The following is a 21,601-nucleotide window of genomic DNA, read 5'->3' on the forward strand; positions in this document are numbered from 1 at the left end:
CTGACATAGAAAACCACAGGCTAAGCTATTCAGCAAGATCCTGTGGCACAAACAAGGGAAAATGTCCTGAGAATACAATGTCTCTCCGTGTCTCTAGGTTGCCTGTAAGAAAAATCATCTGAGAAGCTAGAATCACACAGCCCTGTCCAGACCTAGGAAATCATCAGGGAACGGGTTCAGAGCCTGTATCTGAGTACCAGAACTTCAGGGAATACACATTCAATAAGAAGTTCGAGCTAGGGGCTGGAGAGGTGGCTCAGTGGTTAAGAGCGCTGACTGCTCTTCTGAAGATCATGAGTTCAAATCCCAGCAACCACATGATGGCTCACAACCATCCGTAATGAGATCTGATGCCCTCTTCTGGGGTGTCTGTCGACAGCTACAGCAAGCGAATGGGGCCAGAATGAGAAGAAAAAAATGTCTGTAGACAGCTACAGTGTGCTTACTTACATATAATAAATAAATAAATCTTTTTTAAAAAAAAAAAAATTAAGAAGTGCGAGCTAGGCCAGGCGTGGTGGCGCATGCCTTTAATCCCAGCACTTGGGAGGCAGAGGCAGGCGGATTTCTGAGTTCAAGGCCAGCCTGGTCTACAAAGTGAGTGCCAGGACATCCAGGGCTATACAGAAAAACCCTGTCTTGAAAAACAAAACAAACAAACAAACAAACAAACAAAAAAGAAGTGCAAGCTAGTCAGAGCCTCCAGAACCTGAGAACTGGCTCTTGGCATATGCAGCCAGGCACCCTGGAACGTCAGGGTGGTGACAAGTGTCTGTGAGCTTCTGTTTTGGTTGTGGCCTTAGAGGATCCCCTGGCTTGCACGAAAGGCTCCATGTACTGGACACTTACAGGATGAGAAGGATGGAGGAAACCGTCCAGTTCAGGACAGAGTAGCAGACATTGCCAGGCTGGGTCCAAAGCTGATGATCATCAGAGGGGACTCAGGTCTATGTGACCTGGGCACTCAGAAGCTGGGGTATCTGGGAATCACCAGGTTCCCAGTAGGAAGCCTCCACAACGATTCTGAACGTGTAGCAGGTTGTTTCTACTTGTCTGTCTGCCAAGGTCCCTGTCTAACGACTGTGACTCCTAACCTGCGCTTAATGGACGCTGGAGGCAATCTGGCTAAGACCCTTACAGCCTTGGCAGTTGTGGCTGGAAAGCAGGTTGACACTGGGGATGAAGCTAAGCCGTGCTGTGTTGCCTGTACGGTGCATGAGTGGAGATGATACTGTGTTCTAGGTCACACCACAGTGCGGCTTCCAGGCTGAGCCTTACCCTGTGGAACTCCACTTGCCCAAGCATCATTTGGCTCCGTTCTGAGTGCAGACACAGAGGCAGGGGTGACTCTGTGCCTTGCTGTTCCTGAGAACACCAGCATGTGCCCAGCAACACCCACGAGGAACAGACTTAAATAAGAACTTATTCCTAAAAGTAAAAACCCATCACTCATAAAATGTTAAAGTAAGTTAGGAATGTAGGATCACACATACAATATTCATACGACATCCTCATCTGGAAAACCAGGCCCAGTAACTTCGAAACACACTAGACCAACCGAGTATGTACCACACTCATCCAGATTACATAAAAGGACACCCAGCGGGGCCATGCCAATGACCTCTCTACCAGTGCCCCACAGGATTCCTGTGTAGCCCTGGCTGTCCAGGAACTAACTCATCCACCCGCTTCTTCCTCCCGAGTTCAAGGCATGCACCACCACCGCTCAGCTGCCACCCAAGTGTCTCCTGTCCCCAGAGTTCCCGCTCAGCTCAGACTCCAGTGTTAGAATCTCCATTGTCTGTCCATCTGCTCATCTGTCCAGATCAGGGCCTTCACCTCGACTCCATAGTTCTGAGCTGAGCCCACTGCAGTAAGGCTGTACCTTATGACCCTATGGCTTGGCTCTCTGTCTCTAGCCTAACGTCCAGACTATATCTTATATATCTATATATCTTAGCATCTATATATCACCTGCCATAACTGCATCTGTACAGCTCTGTCTCTGCCTCCAGTAAAACCTCTGACTCTGCCCCCTTCCTTTCACAGGTTGTAGCTGTTGTGTAACCCATACACACAATATTCATACAATTACAAGGTGATGTGGGTGTGTGGTCTGAGAGTTAGTATTAGCAATTAAGATCCAGATAAAAGAACTTGTGTTTGCCGATTGTCTGCTACCAAGGGTAATCTAGACTTCCAAGTAGCTTTTGAATTTACTGTTAATACATTTTGACATTGTGCAAAGGCACGAGCAATCTGTCGCTGGAGGCAAAACAAAATACCCAAAGGAAGCTGAAAGTGGAGCGGTTGAGGATGTGTGGGCAGAGCGCCGTTGTTTTCCTTATAAACTTTGGCACGATCTGATTTTCTTTTGTTAAATCGTGCACCTGCATTTTTGTTTTTTTAAAAAAGTTGAATGCACTTAGGTAGAATGGTTTGCAGTACAGCTTCGGGCTTTTGGTCAGTCGCAAATACACAGAATAGCCTTATACTATAGCTAAGTCGCAAATATACACAATAGCCTTATAACTATCTTTTAACACCTCCCCCGACCCCAATGGGGAGACACTTAAGTCAGAGGTGCCCAGGCAGAGAAGGCTAGGAGCTAGGGGTCCACTGGGCGGAGCCTGTGCTGCTCCCAGGGGTGGTTGCATGTTGCGCATGCGCCGGCCGCCCCCCCCCCAACACACACACCCTGCATCCCGGAAGTGCCCCAAATGGAGTTGTTATCCTGACTCTGACCTGCTTTGTGTGGCTCGGCTGCTGGAGGACACTACTTGCTATCCCCCAGGGCCGTCGAGGATGAGCCTCGGAATCAGAAGAAAGGGGGCAGAGACTCGGAGGGAGAGACCAGCCCCTTAGCCATACCCTGCGGAGTACGAAGAAATGCCCTGGCCTCCGCTGCCCCGCAGTGTTCCCGTGCAACTGGAATAGGAACCTAGGAGTTTAATGACCTGCCCTGCTCAGAAAAACGTAAAACGTCTGGAGCCGTATTTGGCTGTCAGATTTAAGGCAAACAGAAAGCAGATTCTTCGGTTCTGGCGATAGAAATCAGAGCATGACGTGTTTCAGGCACACGCTTTGCCTCTGAGCATCCATCCCACTTGATTAAAAAAAAATTGCACCGTTGAGACCGAGTTTTGCAAAAAATTACCCAGGCTATTCTGTAGCCTGAGGATCTTGCCAGCCAACCTCCTGTCTCGATCTGGAATAACTGGGATCACAGGCCAGAGCCACCAGTCCCTACGCCTTCCTTATTGGGCGTTCTCTGTATCGCGTGAGCTAGCACCAGTCTTGAACTTGTCAAAGACCATCTCTCACTGATTAAAGAGCTTTGAACACTTCAGCATCCCGGTTTGTCGTGAGCAGAACCCCCCTCTGCCCAGGGATGGCCTTTTAATTCTGGGTTTGTTGTAAGCAGAAAAAGATGAGAGGGTGGAAGAGAGTTGGTAAGTGTCTGTCTGCCCAGGCAAAAGTGAAGGAGCAGAAAAGAACACTGAGGGAACTTGGGAAGGGTCCTGAAGGTTCTGCCCCTTTTTTGATGCTAGAAATTGAACACGGGGTCTTGTGCATGTTAAGTATTTGCTGACCCACCCAGCTATATTTTACCCCTATAGTATCTCAAAACATTTAAGCAGATTGTGTGTGTGTGTGTGTGTGTGTGTGTGTGCGCGCGCGCGTTGGAGTGGGGGTGGGGGTAAGTGGTAAAGCTGTTTGCTGCCCAGAACCCATGTGGTGGAACAAGAGAACTGACACCTGCCAAGTGTCACCTGGACTTCCATACACACTCTGTAGTGCAGGTGCAACATACACAAGTTGTTAAAAACAAACAACAAAAATAAACCAGGCGTTGGTGGCGAACGCCTTTAATCGAAGTGCGCTTGTGAGGCACAGACAGGTGGACCTCAGTATTCGAGGCCATACAGAGCAAGTTCCAGGATAGTCAGGGCTACACAGAGAAACCCAGTCTCAGGAAAACCAACCAACCAGTTAATCAATTAAAAAATAATAATAAGTAAATAAATTGAAACAGATTTTCAAGGTGTATATGAAATTCGTCTTCATGTAGCATGTCTTTCTGGATGTGTATAAAGATGTTAGTCTTATGTGTGAACTGCTGACTGGCATAGTCATGAGAGAAAAAAGGAAGTATAACTTTTTTCACGATAGGGATGGAACCCAAGGTCCCGTGCATGCTAGGGAAGTGCTCTACCATCGACCTGCAGTTCTACCCCCAGCTCAGTGGTGGTTGTTTTTTTTGTTTGAGACAGGGTCTCACTATGTTGCCCTGGCTGTCCTGGAACTCACTCTGTACACCAGGCTGGCATAGAACTCAGAAATCCTTCTGTCTCTCTCTCTCTCTTTCTCCCAGATGCTGGTATTAAAGGAATGAGCCCCCACACCCAGCCTGGTTTGTGGGTCTTTTGAGACTGGGTCTCAGTAGCCAGGCTGACCTTTAACACGTGGAAGCCCTCCTGTCCCAGCTTCCCAACAAGGGTGAGCCACCAGGCTTGGACTTTCTTCTTATAGACGGGGGACACTGTGACTCAGCAGGGAAAGGGCGGCACACTTATTCAGACCCGGCACAGGAGACAGTCACGCTCCTTCCTGCACACAGAGCTTCCTTAGACTAGTAACTCATTTCTCAGCGTGACAGCAGTGCAAGGATCATCAGACGGTCCTCATGACCTCTTCCTGGAGTGACTGGATGGATTTAAGAGGATTAGTTCTTCATGGTCTGCACAGTTGTTTTCTCTCCCCACCCCCAGGGTCTCATATATCTCACGCCAACCTTCGATACGGAGCTAAAGATAGATGACCTTGAACTTCTAATCCTGCTGCCTCCACTTCCCAGACTCCGGGTGTCTATCATCCTACCCCCTTATGCTGCACTGGAAGCCAGGGCCTTGTACATGTTAGGAAAGCGTTCGCCCAGCTAAGCCTCAGCCCTCCAGGCAAACTTTGAAGAGAACTTAGTAACAAGAGCTCTCCTTAAATCATCCAGACTTCTCGGGCAGGCAACATACCTCAAACTGCAGGAGTTTAAGCAGGGCCTTCATTATCATGGATTGTGGCCACTTCCGCTCGTGAGGCCAATGCTTTGGATACCGTATTTAAACATGTTTCCTCGTCGATAAAGTGAAAGACTGGGCACGGTTGCTGGGGCCTGTAAATCCCAGCACTTGCAATGCTGAGAGGTAGGAAGGCCATGATTTTGAGGCTTTCTTGGCCTCTTACAGTCCCTGGTTTGTTTGTTTGTTTAAGGAACATACTTTAAGCGTTGGTCTCACGTTTACTCTGCACCCTCGACGACATTTCTGCTTCATGAAAAGTCAGGGGTGAGAAACTCACTAACTGTGGTCTGCTTGAGCAAGTCGGTCACCTTCCTGCCCTGGTGTCCTCCTGCCTGGCTACAGAATTCAGCACTAACTTCCTAACCTCCAAGAGCCTGGTTCTTTTCCAGCTCTCGCCTTACAAAACTACGTCACACCAGCCATGCCGGCCACGTCAGGTTTCTCCTTCCTTGACTAGATTTCCACCCTTCCCTGCCTCTAGTTTGGAGTGTTCTGGGCTGGAATGTTCCAGGCTGGAATGTTCCACTTCCCCACACCCTCCGAGGTCCACTCCTCACAGTGGTTAAGACTACAGAGCAAAGCTGACTTCAGCAAGCCACCACACAAAGAGAACGGAGGACCCAGAGCAGATAAAGTGGCTTTGAATTCCAGTTTAGAGGTCACCCAGGGGCTTAGGAACCATGCAGAAACCTGCATGACCAACCGATCTCCACCGGCACCCCATCCTTCACACTGTTCGGACTTGCCCTCAGGAGAAGCTGGGCAGCTGCCGCTGAGTCACAGATGGGTCATGGGCCAGCTGCGGGCAGAGTTGTGTGCCTTGGCATTGTTCCCAGGTCCCCTCGAGGCAGCCCTCTGGGCTGGGATTCTGACGGACTCCTGTTCTCCACCGTGAGACATTGTTAACCCATTCAACCAAAATTTATTCACCCCAGTGATCGCTCCTGCCTGGCCTCATTCCCTTTACCCGTTCCCTCACTCGTGGTCACGTTATTAAAATCATCCTCAAATCGCCTGCCCAAGGATGGAAGCGTACTTCGCATTGTGCCCGTACGCAAACCAAGCTTTCTGCTACCCGCTAAAGCACACGAGACCCGGTCACCCAGCCTCAGCATACACTTTGCCAGGCTGGAGGGAGTTCTGCTACTGCAGAGCAGGCAATAGTTGCCTTTGTCCTGCCAATGATCTGCTACCTGGAAGGCAGAAGCCAGTTCCTGTACATCTACCCAGGTCTCCAGGCTGGTGGACCCACTCTTTCACCTGCGCTTAGTTGAGTCTTGAAGAATACATTCCGCTGGGATCCAAATGGTAGCTCTTGGTGAGTTCGATCCCGTTGTTAAGCAAACAATATTTATGCTTGAATCTCGTCGTGGGGATAGATCCCGTGTCATTTGGAAGAAAGCTCATCTTTACGAACAGGCTCCGTCTGTGAGCTGGGCATGTGCAGATCTGTCCCCAGGGTCCTCAGCTCCATTCTGAGCTGTGGTGTAGACTAGCCAAGCTAAGTGACAGCTCAGGGTTCCTCACTCCCTGGGGAGCTTCTATCGTGGCTTCCATTCCTGACCTGGGTGGCCTCCGAGGTTGGTCCCCATCTAGTCACTGACAGACGCCTGACTTTGAGTTCCGAGCTGATGGCTTGGCTCCTGAAGATGTTAGTCATCAGAAGCCAAGTCCACGGGGCTCAAAGAGGCCCTGCGCACCTGCGATCTAAGGAGTTTTGCGTCCTTTTCCCTTTCAAGGTTGACATCTTCAGGGTCCCACTGTGGAGAAAAGACAGAAAAGCTATCTTGCTGTGACAGATCCTTTCCAACTTTTATAGCCCAGCTATCCCCAAGTAACACCCCAAATCCTGGGTCTTGTGACCGCAGCAAAGACAAGGGAAAATCAGTACGCACAAGCTAGCCGGGCCTGTGTTCTAGGATCTCGAGGGAGAATATAGCTTTATTAACTTTAGTGTTTCGGGGGATGGATCCCAGGACCTTGAGTGTGTGAGGCAAATTCCATAGCACTCAGTTAGGTCTCCTGCCCTCACGCTGGTATCTCCGCACCCCGCACAGCTTAGCTCTCAAAGACTGACAGAACAGAGTAACTCCGCCTCCCTTTCCATCTCCCCCATCTCTCCCCTCACCAATCTCTGTCCTGAAATCTCCTTGATGAAAAACACTCCTGGAGAGGAGCAGGCATACTTGACTCTCTTTCCAGCCCAAGGGGACAGCTCCTCCAGCAGCAAGCGTTAGGCTCTGGAGCCGAACTCTTCCCCCTCACTTGGGTACCTACACCACGCATCGCATCCGCACACGGATAGCTCTGGCCTCTCTTTAGACATCTGCCTCGCCCTCCAGGAGATGACAAGTTCCTAAAGAGCAGAGCAGAGCAGAGCAGAGCTCTACCTTTATCCCCACACAGGCTTTTCTCTCAGCTTGGGGCTCAGTAGACTTGTCTAAAGTAAACACTGACTCGGGGCCTTGCTGATGGCTCCGTTCCCAGCGATTACAGTGCAACTCATGACTATCTGTTAACTCCAATTCCAGAGGACCTGGCGCCCTCTTCTGGCCTTCTCGGGCAATACAGGCATATGGTACACATTCATGCAGGCAAAAAATTGTCCATATACATACAATAAAGTAAATATTTTCTAAAAAGCCATTTCAGGGCCAGTGAGGTGGTTCAGTGGGTAAAATAATGTGTTTGGTGCCAAGTGTGACAGCGCGAGCCTGGTCCCTGAGAGCCACGTGGAGGGGCAGATTTGATTTGCTGTGAGTTATTCTCTGATCCACACGTGTAAGAGCTCTCTCTCTCTCTCTCTCTCTCTCTCTCTCTCTCTCTCTCTCTCTCTCTCTCTCTCTCTCTGTCTCTCTGTCTCTCTCTCGCATGCGCGCATACACACACACACACACACACACAAACAAAATTTTTAAAAAGCTGATTCAGCATGATGGATACTGCCATCACCAACTCCAGTAAAATTGACAACTTGAAATCTGCAGAGGTCTGAAAAACAGGATTAGAAAGGGAACCTGTGAGTTAGATGGAGCTTCCTGCAAAATATCCTTCAAAGGCAACCAAGCAGAGAGTGAGTGGGTTCTGCGCATCATTTAAGATGAAGAACTTCAGAGCTGGGCATGGTGGTGCACCCCGTTAATCCAAGCACCCCAGAGTTTGAGGCCAGTCTGTACAGATGTCTCCACAGAGTTCCAGGACAATGGGACTATACCGCAAAAGCCTGTCACAAAAATACAAACCCAAACAACAAGAACCCAGAAACAAGCAGTGCTCGAGGAAGCTATGTCAGCTTGGGCTGGAAGACCTCCCTATTCGGGCAGGACCCTAGCCCCAGCCATACACATGCACCCAGAGGAAGACACTCTGCTGTCACAGATCACTGCTGAGACGTCCCACAGAAAACCTTCAATGCTCTCATGTAATGCCCATAGCTCGAAAACACAAATTTTGGCTTTGCTCTGCATAAAGAGCCTAGTTCAATTCACGATTCACCCTGTAATAACTGAGCCAAGATCTACTTCTTGGTGATAAAAAAAAAAAAAAAAAAAAAAACCCACAATGGGCTAGCTGGATGGCTCCGTGTGTCAAGACTGTTTTTCCCACAACCATTAAGGACTTGAGTCTGGGGCTGTGTGACCCCAGTGATGTGAAGGGCAGAGACAAGAGGACTGCTGGGTCCTGCTGCCTGCCAGTCTCGTTGAAAAATACAAGGTTAGTGGAGAGACAGTGACTCAAAGAATAAGATGGACAGTGGTAAAAGGCATGATCCTTTGGCCTCCACAAGTGCATGATGTTCTGTACAATCTTATACACACGTGCACACACACACACACACACACAGAGAGAGAGAGAGAGAGAGAGAGAGAGAGAGAGAGAGAGATAAAAAGACCCCAGTATCCCAGTGACCCTGCAAACCTGGCATTGAGATAACTTGGTTCAGGCAGCTCAGCCCTCTGCGGTACCTGTCTGAGGTTCTGCAAACTTTCTGTATAGTTGTGACTGCAGACTTGGGCACCTTTAACCAAACTCTTTCCATACATCAAAGGTTCTCCATCTTCAGAGCCATGTGCTCGGTGGCAGAGGCAGGGACCTGTTCTGTCCTCTGAGGATGGCCAGGACACCTTTTATGAATACTACTGGCAAGCACAGAGCTGAGTCCAAGGTCAGAGATCTCAGAATGTTCCCTGGATCGACAATGCTGAAAGCATCAAGCCACCAGTCGTCGGGCTGACGTTAGGGTCTCTGCAGACACTGACGGTGGGGTGAGACGTGCCGTTTGTCATCTTAACAAGCTATTACGGAACTTCTGAGAAGCTCTGATGTTTGAAAGCCACTGTTCCGACTCCTCAGACTAAGTTATTAGCGCTAACCCCGATGGGTTCACCTGCCCACAAACATTAACAGCCTGACACTTTGAGCATGTGAACCCTTTAATGTGGATTAAATAAATCTTAGAAAGCAACTGAAGTCCCTGACCTTCGGAATCTGTAGGATAACATGCTGGGATGCTCTGAGCGATTAGAAAAACATAATTAGAAGTAAGGCATAAATTAATTTGGGTGAGTGAGGTATTCTTGTGTCACAAACACTCCTGGGTGATAGATGACAGGCACAGGTGACTGTCGGGAAATATGCTTATCCGGTATTGCAAGCGAGGACACTGCCAGCTGCCTGAGGACACAGAACGACAGCAGGGAGCGTGTGGCTGTTTCTCATAACCACTGCCGCAGCCACACCCCACAGACCACTTGTGACCTGTAGCTATTCCACGGCTCACAGACCCTCCCCGACTGTGTCTCTTCACCGAGACACACGTCTTCTTCGAACTCCTCCCTGGTTGCGCCAGTCTACACTGAATACTCTCTGGTACAGAAAAGACTTTGAAAAGAGAGTACCCCGAAGCCCCACCTTCGATCGTTCTTATCTCTTGCTTATTTTCTTGGCAGGGCTGGGACTAAGCTGCCCTAGGCTAACAGCTGTCTTACACTTCTGCTGTATCTCCAGACTGCATTCCCTTCTCGATTTTTAAACAGAAAGAATTGCCATGTGCTTCATCCAAGGAAGTCTAACAAAAACAGAAATTGGAAAACCAAGCCGTGGAAGTCCCTCCCGAAAGAGACCAAACCCTTGTCCGTACCTGCTCCGAGTTTAGGGCTTCCCAATACTTCTGCTGTGGGATAAAAAGAGACAGAGAACAGGTTGGACAGACGGCACCCCTGCCACAGAGCAGAGTGTCCCTGCCACAGAGCAGAGCACATCAGCTCAGTGAGCCGAGAGTCGGAGCCTTGGTGGCTGGGAGAAAGGACACAACACTCCAACAAGCAGGAAGGTGGTTGCTATTAGCAGAGTAGTTAATTTAGTTAAGTTAGTTAAATTATCAACAACAAGAACAACAAAAACAAAACAAAAAAACAAATGCCATGATTGCTATGCAGGGTTGTGGGTTCTGGGGGAAATGATTTACAGAGACGTAATAATTACTATGATTAGAAATGATGGGTGCAAGTAGGTCTAGTAATAGTAATAATAACAGTAATCCTTCTATTCATTAACTGCACAGCTGAGGTGATCCAACGCAAACTCATAAAACTAAGAAAGAGGTGCGCATAAAATATCCACCTTGAAATATGGGGTTTGCCAAGCAGCTTGGATTCAGTTTCACTCAGTGTTTATTGCATGGTTGGTTCCACTCCAAGCCTCAAGTATGCCTGACTCAAGTCTCTGTCGGGGCAAGCGCAGGCTGCTCCATCCCTCTGGCTCTTTTTTCAGTGCCTGGGAGACACTGTATTTCTGACACAAGAGCTAGAACCTATGCTGAGAGGTTACATGTGGATGTTAGACTGACGAGCAGCCGATGGGTTTAAGGTTATTGGCACATGAAAGCAAAGCTTCTACTGTTCAACTCTTTTCATTAATTAATCAGTCCATTAATTTATTAATGGTGACAGGGACTCATGTAGCTGAGGCTGGCCTCAAACTCACCACATAGCTGAGGCTGGCCTCAGTCCTCCTTTCACCTCTCAGATGCTGGGATCACCAGCGTGTGATGACATGCCGGGATTGTTCAGCTCTTTAAGTGTTCATTTTTTAAATGCTTCAATTATAAGGTTTCCAGTCATACACAAAAGCAAAGAATAATGACCGCCAGGGGGCAGCCTGCTCCCCAATCTTCTGATTTGGTATTTTAAAGTAAATCACTTGATTGAAAATATTTTAGAATGTTTCCATAGATAAGCCCCAATCATAATGTCAGGACTAAACCTAAGGCTATCTCCACGTAGCCCCAGCTAACCCCTGAAGAATCCTTAACCTCCACTTTATTTTTCAGGGAGGGGGAACTTACCACGAAACCCAGGGCCTTATACTTGTTAAGCCTGAATTTTTACTGCTCTTGAAAGTGAGGCAGTCCCAAGAACTGTGATTTTCCATGTGAGACACCACACCTGGCCCGAGTGTTACCAGCATACCAGAGCTACACCTTCAGCTGTCACTGTTTTTCAGTCAATTAATCAATCAATTTTGTGTAACAGGCTCTCAGTATATAGCAGAAGCTGGCATGAAACGTGTCATCCTTCTGCATCAGCCTTCCTAGTGCTGAGGTCATAAGCATGTTCCACCCCTTTCTAAAACAAAAACAAAAACATAAGAACAGGTACGAATTATTTTAAACTGATGTGAAGTAGGGGCCGGAATGTTTCATAAATTTAAATTGTGGTGGAAATAAGAAGAGAAATTAAATTCCAAAGCACTTTGCTTTTCGTTAGAAAATACAGACGTTCGTGCAAAATGTTAAGTGGCAAAACTTTAAGTTACAGTTAGGATGCACTTGTTTCTTTAAGGAATGTTTCCGAGTGCAGTGTGCTATCCTGGACCGGATCCAGCTGCTGGAAAACTGCTGAGATCCAAACAGAGCCGGGAGTCCAGCTGGTGGAAACGGACTGAGTTCATTTCTTAGCGTTGCTAAATGCAGCTCTCGTTATGTAAGACGCGAAGAGAGCAGCTGGGCAAAGGGCAAGCGGAAAATCAGGACTAATTTTGAAAAAATTCTGTACATCCAAAATTATTCCAAAACGAACAGTTTATTTAAAGCCAAGCAAACCAATAAGTATGCTTGCGTCTCCCAGCTGCGTGGAAGTGAAACTTTATAAACCGTCTTTCCAAGCCGCCGACGCCAGGGACAGCTTGCGAGGGAGGGACAGCGCCCTCTGCTGGAAGGAGTCATTAGGGTTTGCTGTTGTTATTAATTAAGACAAGCGTCTCTGTGTAGATCCGACTAAGCCCAGCCTGCGATGCTGGGATTACAAGGATGCGCCACCACGCCTGGCTTCAAGTTACCATTTTAAGCCACTGATAACAGCATCCTAAGAAGTTCACTTAATTCAAATCTTTGCAACGGAGCTCTCTCCTCCAAAAAAAACTAACAATAAATAAAATGTTTTAGGTCTTTTTCTGTTTTAAGAACAAAACAAACACAAACATGTTTTTTGTTTGTTTGTTTGTAAATTTTTTAAAAAAATAGTGTCCCAGCTGGTGTTAGGGAGGTGGAGAGCAGGAGGATATGGTTTTCAAGGTCACCCTCATCTACATATTGATTTGAAGCTAGCCTGGGCTACTTAAGACTCTATCCCAAAAAATATACACACACCTGGGACTGGAGAGATGGCTCAGCAGAGAAAAGTACTGGCTTCTCTTCTAGAGATCTCAGGTTTGAGTCCCAGCATCACATGGTGGCTCACAACCATCTGGAAAGTAACTCCAGTTCCAGGGGATACAGCGCTCTCTTCTGGCCTCCTCAGGCACTGCGTGCATGTGATACACAGACACGCGTGCAGAAAACACTTCTATCCTTGGGAGAGTTTCTGAATAGTTACTCTGAATAGCCTTCCTTCTGAGAGCAGTCATTATTGTCATACTATATGTATAATGGTGACATATGTATTTACTACTTACAATGCATTAAGATCAAATTGTGCAAATCCTTGTTTCTCTTTTACACTCAACAAACATCTCCACAGCCTTTATCCTTCGGGACAGGATCTTGGCATGTCTGCCATTCAAGCCAGCCTCCGGCTCCCAAGGACTGGACTCCAAGTGTTGCCACCACACCTGGCGCCACGAATTCCTGAATTGTTCTCAAGGTCCCGACTGTGTCACCTCTGTGAACCATGGCACAGAGTTTCCACTCACGCGCTCCCTACAGCTTGCTTTCCCAGGCTTCTGAAATCAAGAAGCAGGCACTAGATTTTTAGTGTCCACACAGCATGTGGCAATATTTCTCTTATTCCTGAGGAAGTGGAGGGTGGCTAAGCACTGAGAAAATCTAAGCTTAAGACAGACTTCGGGAACAGGAGCATCAGGACCATCTGCCCAAGGACTTCCTCTTCTGTGTAGGGAGAAGTCACTGTCCCCAAGACCAGGGAGATAAGATGGCACTGGACTTGACATGGGTCACATTTTCAGACTGGCCATAGAGAGACAAAATAGGTTCATCTCACTTAGATTGGATTAAATGGATTTCCCTTTTTGCCTCTTGCAAACCTTAAAATCCTACACCATATTTCCCCACACTTTCATTCTTTCTGATTCCATTATTATGTTTGTTGCTGGGGACTGAACCCGAGGTCCTGACCAGACTACAAAAGCACTCTCCTGTTGAGCCACACCAGATCTATGTCTTTTTAAAAACGTATACAGTATTCTTGGCTATGGTGGTTTAATTGAGAATGTTCCCTACTGGTTCATATATCTGAATGCTTGGTTCACAGTTGGTGGGGCTGTCTGGATTAGGAGGTGTGGCCTCATTGGAGGGGGTGTGGCCTTGTTGGAGGAGGTGTGGCACTAGGATTGGGTTTGCCAAAATGCCTGCTGCCATGGCCACGGAGCCACATTACAGCAACAGAAAGGAGACAAAGGATAGCCAGTTATACAGCATTTACCCTGGAGCAGCTGGCGTTACAGTCCCTCTTCTCTGCCTCACATTCCCTGTCCTTCCTGGGCTGTGACGGAGGGAAACAGAATCCGAAGCCTGGAACAGTCCACAGGACATGAAGTGCTCTATGGAAGGACAAGGCTTTCCGGCAAGGCCTGACCGCTCTGGTGGTCTGACTGGCAGGCTTCTCCAACAGGTCTGGACAGGCCCGTTGTGCTGGATCAGAGAAAGCAAACCTCAGCCCAGAGCGGATGGACTGCCTCTGTGAGGATGACACAGCTTCTTCAGGAACATGCTAAGTTGGAAGGAAAGGGCCGCCTGGAGGGGGTTACTGTGTGTGCAGATGATGGGCAGAATCCTACGTCTCTAGACTCTAGTCATACTGATACGCAGGTACCTTAGAGCAACGGGAGGGAAGTGGCACACCAGGGACGCGCTCACGAAATCTGCAAGCTGTGTTGCCATTCAAGCGCCCCTCTGGTCAAGGTCAACTTACAGCTTCTGGGGTTTGAGTCACAGGAACGGGAATGTTCTAGAGCTGATGTGTGGGTGCATAGTGGGGTGTGTGTGTGTGTGTGTGTGTGTGTGTGTGTGTCTAGGCTGCCACTGACACAGCAGTTATCAAGGACATTGGTCCTCTTGGCTGGTGACTTGCCCCCTAAGCTTTCCTGAGGGGAGTCTTTCTAGTTTTTTTTTTTTTTTTTTTTTTTTTGCTTTTTTGGTTTTTGGGGAGTCTTTCTAGTTTGGGAAACTGGCTGTCTTAGGATTTTATTGCTGTGAAGAGATACCATGACCACAGCAACTTTTATAAAGGAAAATACTTAATTCAGAGGTGCAGTCTATTGTCATCATGGCGGGAAGCACGGTGGCATGCAGGCAGACGTGCTGCTGGAGAAGGAACCAAGAATTCTACACCTGGATGTGCAGGCAGCAGGAAAAAGAGAGACACTGGGCCTGGCTTGAGCATCTGAAGCCTCAAAAGTTATCCCACACTTCCTCCAGCAAGGCCACACCTTCTAATGAGCCCTTAGCCACGCCCTATGAGCCTACGGGGAGGGGGGGGCGACTTTCATTAAAAATGTAGGGCATTTTCTTATTAGTGATTGATGGGGGAGGGTCCAGAGGGTCCAGCCTATTGTTGGTGGTACCACCCTTGGACTAGTAGTCCTGGGCTAGTAGTTCTATAAGAAAGCAGGCTGAGAAAGCCATGGGGAGCAAGCCAGTGAGCAGCATCCTCCATGTCTCTGCATCAGCTCCTGCCTCCGGGTTCCTGCCCTGTTTGAGTTCTTGTCTTGACTTCACGCATTCAATTGTGATTCAGGATATGTAAACCAAATCAATCTTTTCCTCCCCAAGTTGCTTTTGGTCATGGTGTTTCGTCACAACTGTAGAGAAGTGACTAAGCACTATGGTTTTCCCAGGGGAGAGTCCATGGCAAGTGTGGCCTTGTTGGCCTCGTGCCTTCTGCCGTCACTGAGATTCGAGTAGATCCCAGTGTTTCATCCTGAGCTGGACAAGACACGGTGTGAGGACAGAGGCAGAGTACACGTGAGTAGAAAGGCTGGGGCAGAAGTCAGTTTTCTCATCTATGCCAGAGCTCAGGCAGAACGACCTGGCCCTGCCAATACTGTTAGGTACCATCTCCTCCAGCACAGTGGAGAACAAAACAGGCTTCAGAGCTAATGGCACTAGGTTCAAATCTGGGCTTAGCCTCCTCTTCTTTTTTATTCCAGCTATCACTGCCCGGGCTAGCCATCAATGACTGGGGTTACGGTGGGGAGGCGCGATACCTGGCTTTTTCTTATGTTTCCTCAAGCTAACGGAACTCATCTAGCCTCAGACGTCTGCCTTTGGGGCTGTTTAAGGTCAGTAGTGCCTGGGACCCTGCCAGGGCCTTGCACAGGACAGACACACAGTCACAATCAGCACACTCTGTCACTCTGATGGATAGGGTCTAGAAATACTCGGTGAGCTGGAATACCATGGATACAACGTGATGGAAGCATCCCTCGTCTTACTTCCCCAAGTGCATGATGGGAAGTCAGTGTTCACAATAGTAGACACATACGCCAAGAATCTAAAACCACTCTATGAAAGTTAAGAAAACGCCAGGCAGTGGTGGCGCACGCCTTTACTCCCAGCACTTGGGAGGCAAAGGAAGGTGGATCTCTGTGAGTTCGAGGCCAGCCTGATCTATAGAGTGAGTTCCAGGACAGCCAGGGCTACACAAGAGAAACTCTGTCTTAAACAAACAAATAAAAACAAAAATGGAAGGAAGGAAGGAAAGAAGGAAGGAAATTGGTAAAGGTAACAGGAACTGAATATCTCCTTGGCCCACAGGCCTGGACAGTGGGAGTGTAGAAGCATCCACTCTCTCATCTACGGGGTCTAGCCGAAGCACATGTGGTCAGTGACAGATTCAGGCCATAGGGATGAGGGAAGTACACTCTGGAACACTCAGGGATAGGCATCCCAGGAGGGAGGGGGGATGCCCTGGGAGCCCTGAGTTGCATGGCATCAAGTATAAGAACGATGCCACCTTAGGGACGAGAGAGGCTAAAGGCACAGGATGCGATCTCTGAAGCACATGCCTTTAATCCCAGCACTTGGGAGGCAGAGGCAGGTGGATTTCTGAGTTCGAGGCCAGCCTGCTCTACAGAGTGAGTTCCAGGACAGCCAGGGCTACACAGAGAAACCCTGTCTCGAAAAAAAAACCAAAACAAAACAAAAAAAATGAGGCCTGACTCTGACCCCCCACGTTTCCATCTTTCAGGCAAGAGTTCTGAAAGGCGTGTGCAGAAGGTCTGAGTCACTGTGGCTAAGAAGCGCTGCCGCTGCCCACCCGTGAGCAGGCTCAGGCCTGTCCCTCTGTCCTCATGTGTTTTCCCTTCACATGCCCACGCTCAGAAAATGTTTGCTGAATGACTGACTGCCGAGGTGAGATATACAGTTACACCATCTGCCAACAGACACCTCCTGATCTCACTTAGTACCAAACAAACCAAGAAATTCAAGGAACGTGGCTCTCTGCACCAGCGGCTCTGAGGAGGCGAGAGCCGGTTAGAGGGAGGGCCTGGTGCTTGATCTGAATTTCCATTTTTACCCTCTTCATGCTTTCTAAATTTTCTGCCCCCCCCCAAAATGTATAACATTTAGTGTGTTACATGTATTAATTTATTTAACCCTTTAAGGTTAGTTCTTGCTGTATTTCCCAGGCTGGTCTTAATCCTGGGCTCTAATCCTCCTGTCTCCGTTTCCCAGGTAGTTGGGACTATATGCATATGATATTATTTTTGCTTGTGTTTTTGAGACAAGGTCTCACAGTAGCCCAGGCTAACCTCAGACTCACAATATAGGCCCAGCTGGCCTTGAACTCAATGTAATCCTCCTGTCTCAGCCTCCTGAATGCTGAGATTTTAGGCTTGAGTCACCATACCTATTTTTATTACTTTAAAAAAAAAAATAGAAATGTGGGCCAGGCATAGTGACACATACCTGTAATCTCAGCACTTGGGAGGCAGAGGCAGGGGGGTTACTTCAAGTTCAAGGCCCATACCTATCAAGTTCCTGGGCCAAGCAGGACTACATTGTAAGTGCCTGTTTCAAAAAAAAAGAAAGAAAGAAAAAAGAAAAAAGCACAATGTAAGCTAAGCTTCCAGTAAGACAGATGGACCATACACTGGGAGATGGTCATGACCCCCTGCGTGTGTTAACTGCTATGGGAGCTCCCAGCCCCGTCTGACTCGCTCACTGTTTCTGTATAGGACCTTGGCAGCTGTGTCATTGGCTGTATGTGGTGGAGGATGTGAAGCAGGAATCCTGAGCTGGGGCATCTGTGTCTCTATACCTTACTCCTTTAACGTGGGCAGAAGCAGCCAGAGCCACTTGCTTAGCTTGGACTCTTAGGATTTATATACGTTTAAGTTTTTGCTTTGTTTTTAGACAGGGTCTGACTGTGGGGTCCAGGCCGGTCTTGAACATTCGGTGATCCTCTAGCTCTGGCCTCCTGAGTGCTAGGATTGCAGGTATGAGACACCAAGCCAGCAGGGATGTGTGTGTATGCATATATTGTTTATTTGTGTTTGTCTGTTTGTTTTGATACAGGGTTTCACTGTGTAGCCCTGGCTGTCCTGGAACTCCATCTGTAGACCAGGCTGGCCTCGAACTCACAGAGACTCACCTGCCTCTGCCACTCAAGTACTGGGATTAAAGTTGTGGGCCACCACAGCCTGGCTGGATATACATATATTTTTTAAATATTTTATTGATTTTATGTATATGAGTACACTGTAGCTGTCTTCAGACACACCAGAAGAGGACATCGGATCCCATTACAGATGGTCGCTGGGAATTGAACTCAGGACCTCTGGAAGAGCAGTCAGTGCTCTTAACCTCTGGGTTATCTCTCCAGCCCCTGGATGTACATATTTTTACATAGGATTTTAAAAGTGAGACTATAGAGATGCTCTGCCAGTGCCTGACAAATACAGAAGTGGATGCTCACAGTCATCCATTGGACTGAGCACAGTGAATGAAGGAGCTAGAGAAAGGACCCAAGAAGCTGAAGAGGTTTGCAGCCCCATAGGAGGAACATCAATATGAACTCAACAGTACACCCAGAGCTCCCAGGGACTAAACCACCGACCAAAGAGTACACATGGTGGGACACATGACTCTAGCTGCATATGTAGCAGAGGATGGCCTACTTGGTCATCAATGGGAGGAGAGGCCCTTGGTGCTATGAAGGCTTTATGCCCCAGTGTAGGGGAATGCCAGGGCCAGGAAGCAGGAGTAGGCGGGTTGGTGAACAGGAGGAGTGGGGATAGGGTTTTTTTTGGAGGGGAAACCAGGAAAGGGGATGACATTTGAAATGTAAATAAAGAAAATATCTAATTTTTTAAAAAGTGAGACTATAAATTAGGGTAAGAACGGGTTCCACATAGCAGAGGAACAGCCAGGACCAGCTGCAAGGGCAATGCTGGAGGAGCAAGAGGCCTCCATTTCCAGGGATCAAATATCCCCCTACTCCTCCCCCACGGGCCCCTGTGTCTGCTCTGCCCTGACCTCCCTCTGCAGTCCCTTTAGCCACAGGCCTCAGCGGAGAATACAGGCTCCAAGCTTCTTGGCATCCCACACATTCTCAGACTCAATTTAGGAACATAGCCTTGACAGGTGTACAGGTCCTAGCTCCTACCCAGCGCTCAACCAGCAGCTGTTGAGGGCTTGAGGGACAGATGAACAGCAGGTGACACACCTGCACTCACCAGGCCACTGCCACCTGTGGTGGGTGGGCGGGGGAAATGGGCAACAGGGGGAGGGAGCCACTGGTCACACAAGCCGGCCCCTGGATAGAATTCTGACCCATGGGAATGGGGCCACAGGGGACCCCAGGGAGGAAGGTCCAGAGGCCCAGGACAGAATGCTAGGTATGAGCAGAGAGAGCACGGTACCAGGAATGCCTGGAAAAGCACACTAAGGGACTTGGTTTACCCCTCGTCAAAAATTCAGAGGTTTGGATTTTTTTATTTTTGGAATTTTTGAGTACTGTATAAGTCTGATTAATCTTCAGACTCTGGGTAGATAACAATTATTTTGCCAAATAAGGGCATTAAAAAAAATCAAACTAAACCCAAACCACAGATCAACGTTACGCACTGCTTACTATCATCATTTCACGGACGGGATTTCAACACGCACAAGGCTGGGACACCACAAAACTCAAGTCGTTCCTTCCCCAGCTATGCCCGACAGCATGGTTCTCTGGCATGTGTGTGAGCCTGTGCTGCGCTGGGTTCTCTGACATGCGGGTGAGCCTGTGCTGCCCTTGATCTCCTCTGTCCTCAGACAGATGCAGACTCCCTTGCTGAATGGGGTTGAGTGGGGCTGGGCACTCAAGTGACAGGACACATCGGAGTTTGCGGATCCCTGACGTGATGTTCATTTTGTTTAGATACAAAATAGATGGAGGCTGGGTGTGCTGCTTCCCATAGGTCCTGCCCGTGTGGGTCAGGACCAGAATTACAGGCCTCTGTTTGTTGGGTAAAGAAATTCTTATATGGTCAAATGGGCTGGGAAACTCAAGTACCAAGCAAGCTTCCTGCCTTCCTTTCTCCCTCCCTCCCTCCTTCTCTCCTTCTCTCATTTCCTTCTAACGTGTTCTTACATAGCCCAGGCTGGATTTGAACCCATGATCCTCAGCCACATGAATCCTGGTGTGATAGCCTAAACCATTAATCCTAAACTATAACACTGAATCTTTTTAAGAGACCTATTACTTATGCTTTCTGCTTCTTCTGTAGGAAGGACCTGAATGTGCAAGCCGTCTATGAGAACTGGACCCCAACCTTCAGCGTTTCCCTGACCAGCCCAACCATGAAACTGTTTGAGTCCCGCCAAGTTCGAAGAGCTCCTCCATAGCCATGCAGAGAGCTTCACTCATGATTAGCAGTTTCGAGGTTAATAAGGCAAGGCTGACAAAGCAGTTCCATCTCAAGGAAGCCCCAGCAAGCATTGGTAGGTGACATGCCCACGCGCCCTCCCCGAGGGCAACCCCTGTACCTCCAGGTCGGAGTTGATGGAGGAGACCTCGGAGGAGCTGCTGGAAGACACTCTGGCCTGGATGACCTGGATGGGAGGGTACGAGGGAGGCTCCTGCAAGGAGGCGTCTCCAGTGCTCATCTGTCCGTCACCGGGCAGCCTGGTGGCGCTACAGCCTGCCTGCAAGGAGTGAAGGAAAGGGTGGACAGTGGCACTTGGCTTATGTCATCTCTCAACATGCAAAGCATTCCTGCATGTCGGTATTCCGCAGGCGCAGATGTGCGGGCTGCAGTGTCCCCTGGACCCTTAGTCCTCAGCATCCAGAGGTGGCAGCACTCCTGCTCCCCGTGTCCTTCCAGACATTCCACATGCACACACCCAAGGGCACACATATGTGTGCCTCCTACTTCCACTATAGAGGGTAGCACACTCTATAGTCTCTTAGAGGTTTTATGTCCACTTAACAACATGCCTTAGATGTGGTCTATATAATAAGTTGGGGGGGGGGGTGCGTTGTTAAGAGTAGCATTCATTATAGGGCTGGAGAGATGGCTCAGTGGTTAAGAGCATTGACTACTCTACCAGAGGACCTGAGTTCAATTCCCAGCAACCACATGGTGGCTCACAACCATCTGTAACGGGATCCGATGCTCTCTTCTGGTGTGTCTGAAGACACTGACAGTGTATTCATATAAAATAAATCTTTTTTAAAAAAAAGAGTAGCATTATAGATATTATAGATGCTCACAGTCTATTTAGCCAGTCCCAGTCTATGCTGACCATGGTAGGTTACACCAGTGCAGTGGTGTGAACAAGACGCTCCTCATAGACGGAGGCTTTTGAATACTCGGCCCCTAGTTGGTGACCCTGGGCAGTTTAGGTGTGGAACTGTTGGAGGAAGTACATCGGTGGGGGTGAGCTTTGATGGTTTAAGATTCCTGTCGTTGCAGCTGGGCAGTGGTGGACTTTAAAGGCACGCCTTTAATCCCAGCACTTGGGAGGCAGAGAGGCAGGCGGATTTCTGAGTTCGAGGCCAGCCTGGTCTACAGAGTGA

The 21,601-nt window shown here is 48.5% G+C and overlaps 1 protein-coding gene across 2 annotated transcripts in view; it reads right to left on the reverse strand.

The window, feature by feature from the left end:
* Positions 1–3,853: 3,853 nt before the first annotated feature.
* Tmem44 (transmembrane protein 44) overlaps positions 3,854–21,601 on the reverse strand; it is a 38,225-nt gene continuing 20,477 nt past the window's right edge. Inside the window, exons 9-11 of one of the 2 annotated variants that reach the window (XM_029544610.1) lie at positions 20,569–20,727; positions 10,219–10,251; positions 3,854–6,838 (exon numbers count right to left, since the gene is read on the reverse strand). In XM_029544610.1, coding sequence (XP_029400470.1) covers positions 6,731–6,838; positions 10,219–10,251; positions 20,569–20,727 — 300 coding nt within the window. In that variant the 3' untranslated portion in view covers positions 3,854–6,730. The remainder of the gene's footprint in view (positions 6,839–10,218; positions 10,252–20,568; positions 20,728–21,601) is intronic. The other variant, XM_021209330.2, reaches the window with a different exon arrangement.

This window comes from Mus pahari, chromosome 12 (genome assembly GCF_900095145.1).
Source record: "Mus pahari chromosome 12, PAHARI_EIJ_v1.1, whole genome shotgun sequence".
Lineage (NCBI taxonomy): Eukaryota > Metazoa > Chordata > Mammalia > Rodentia > Muridae > Mus > Mus pahari.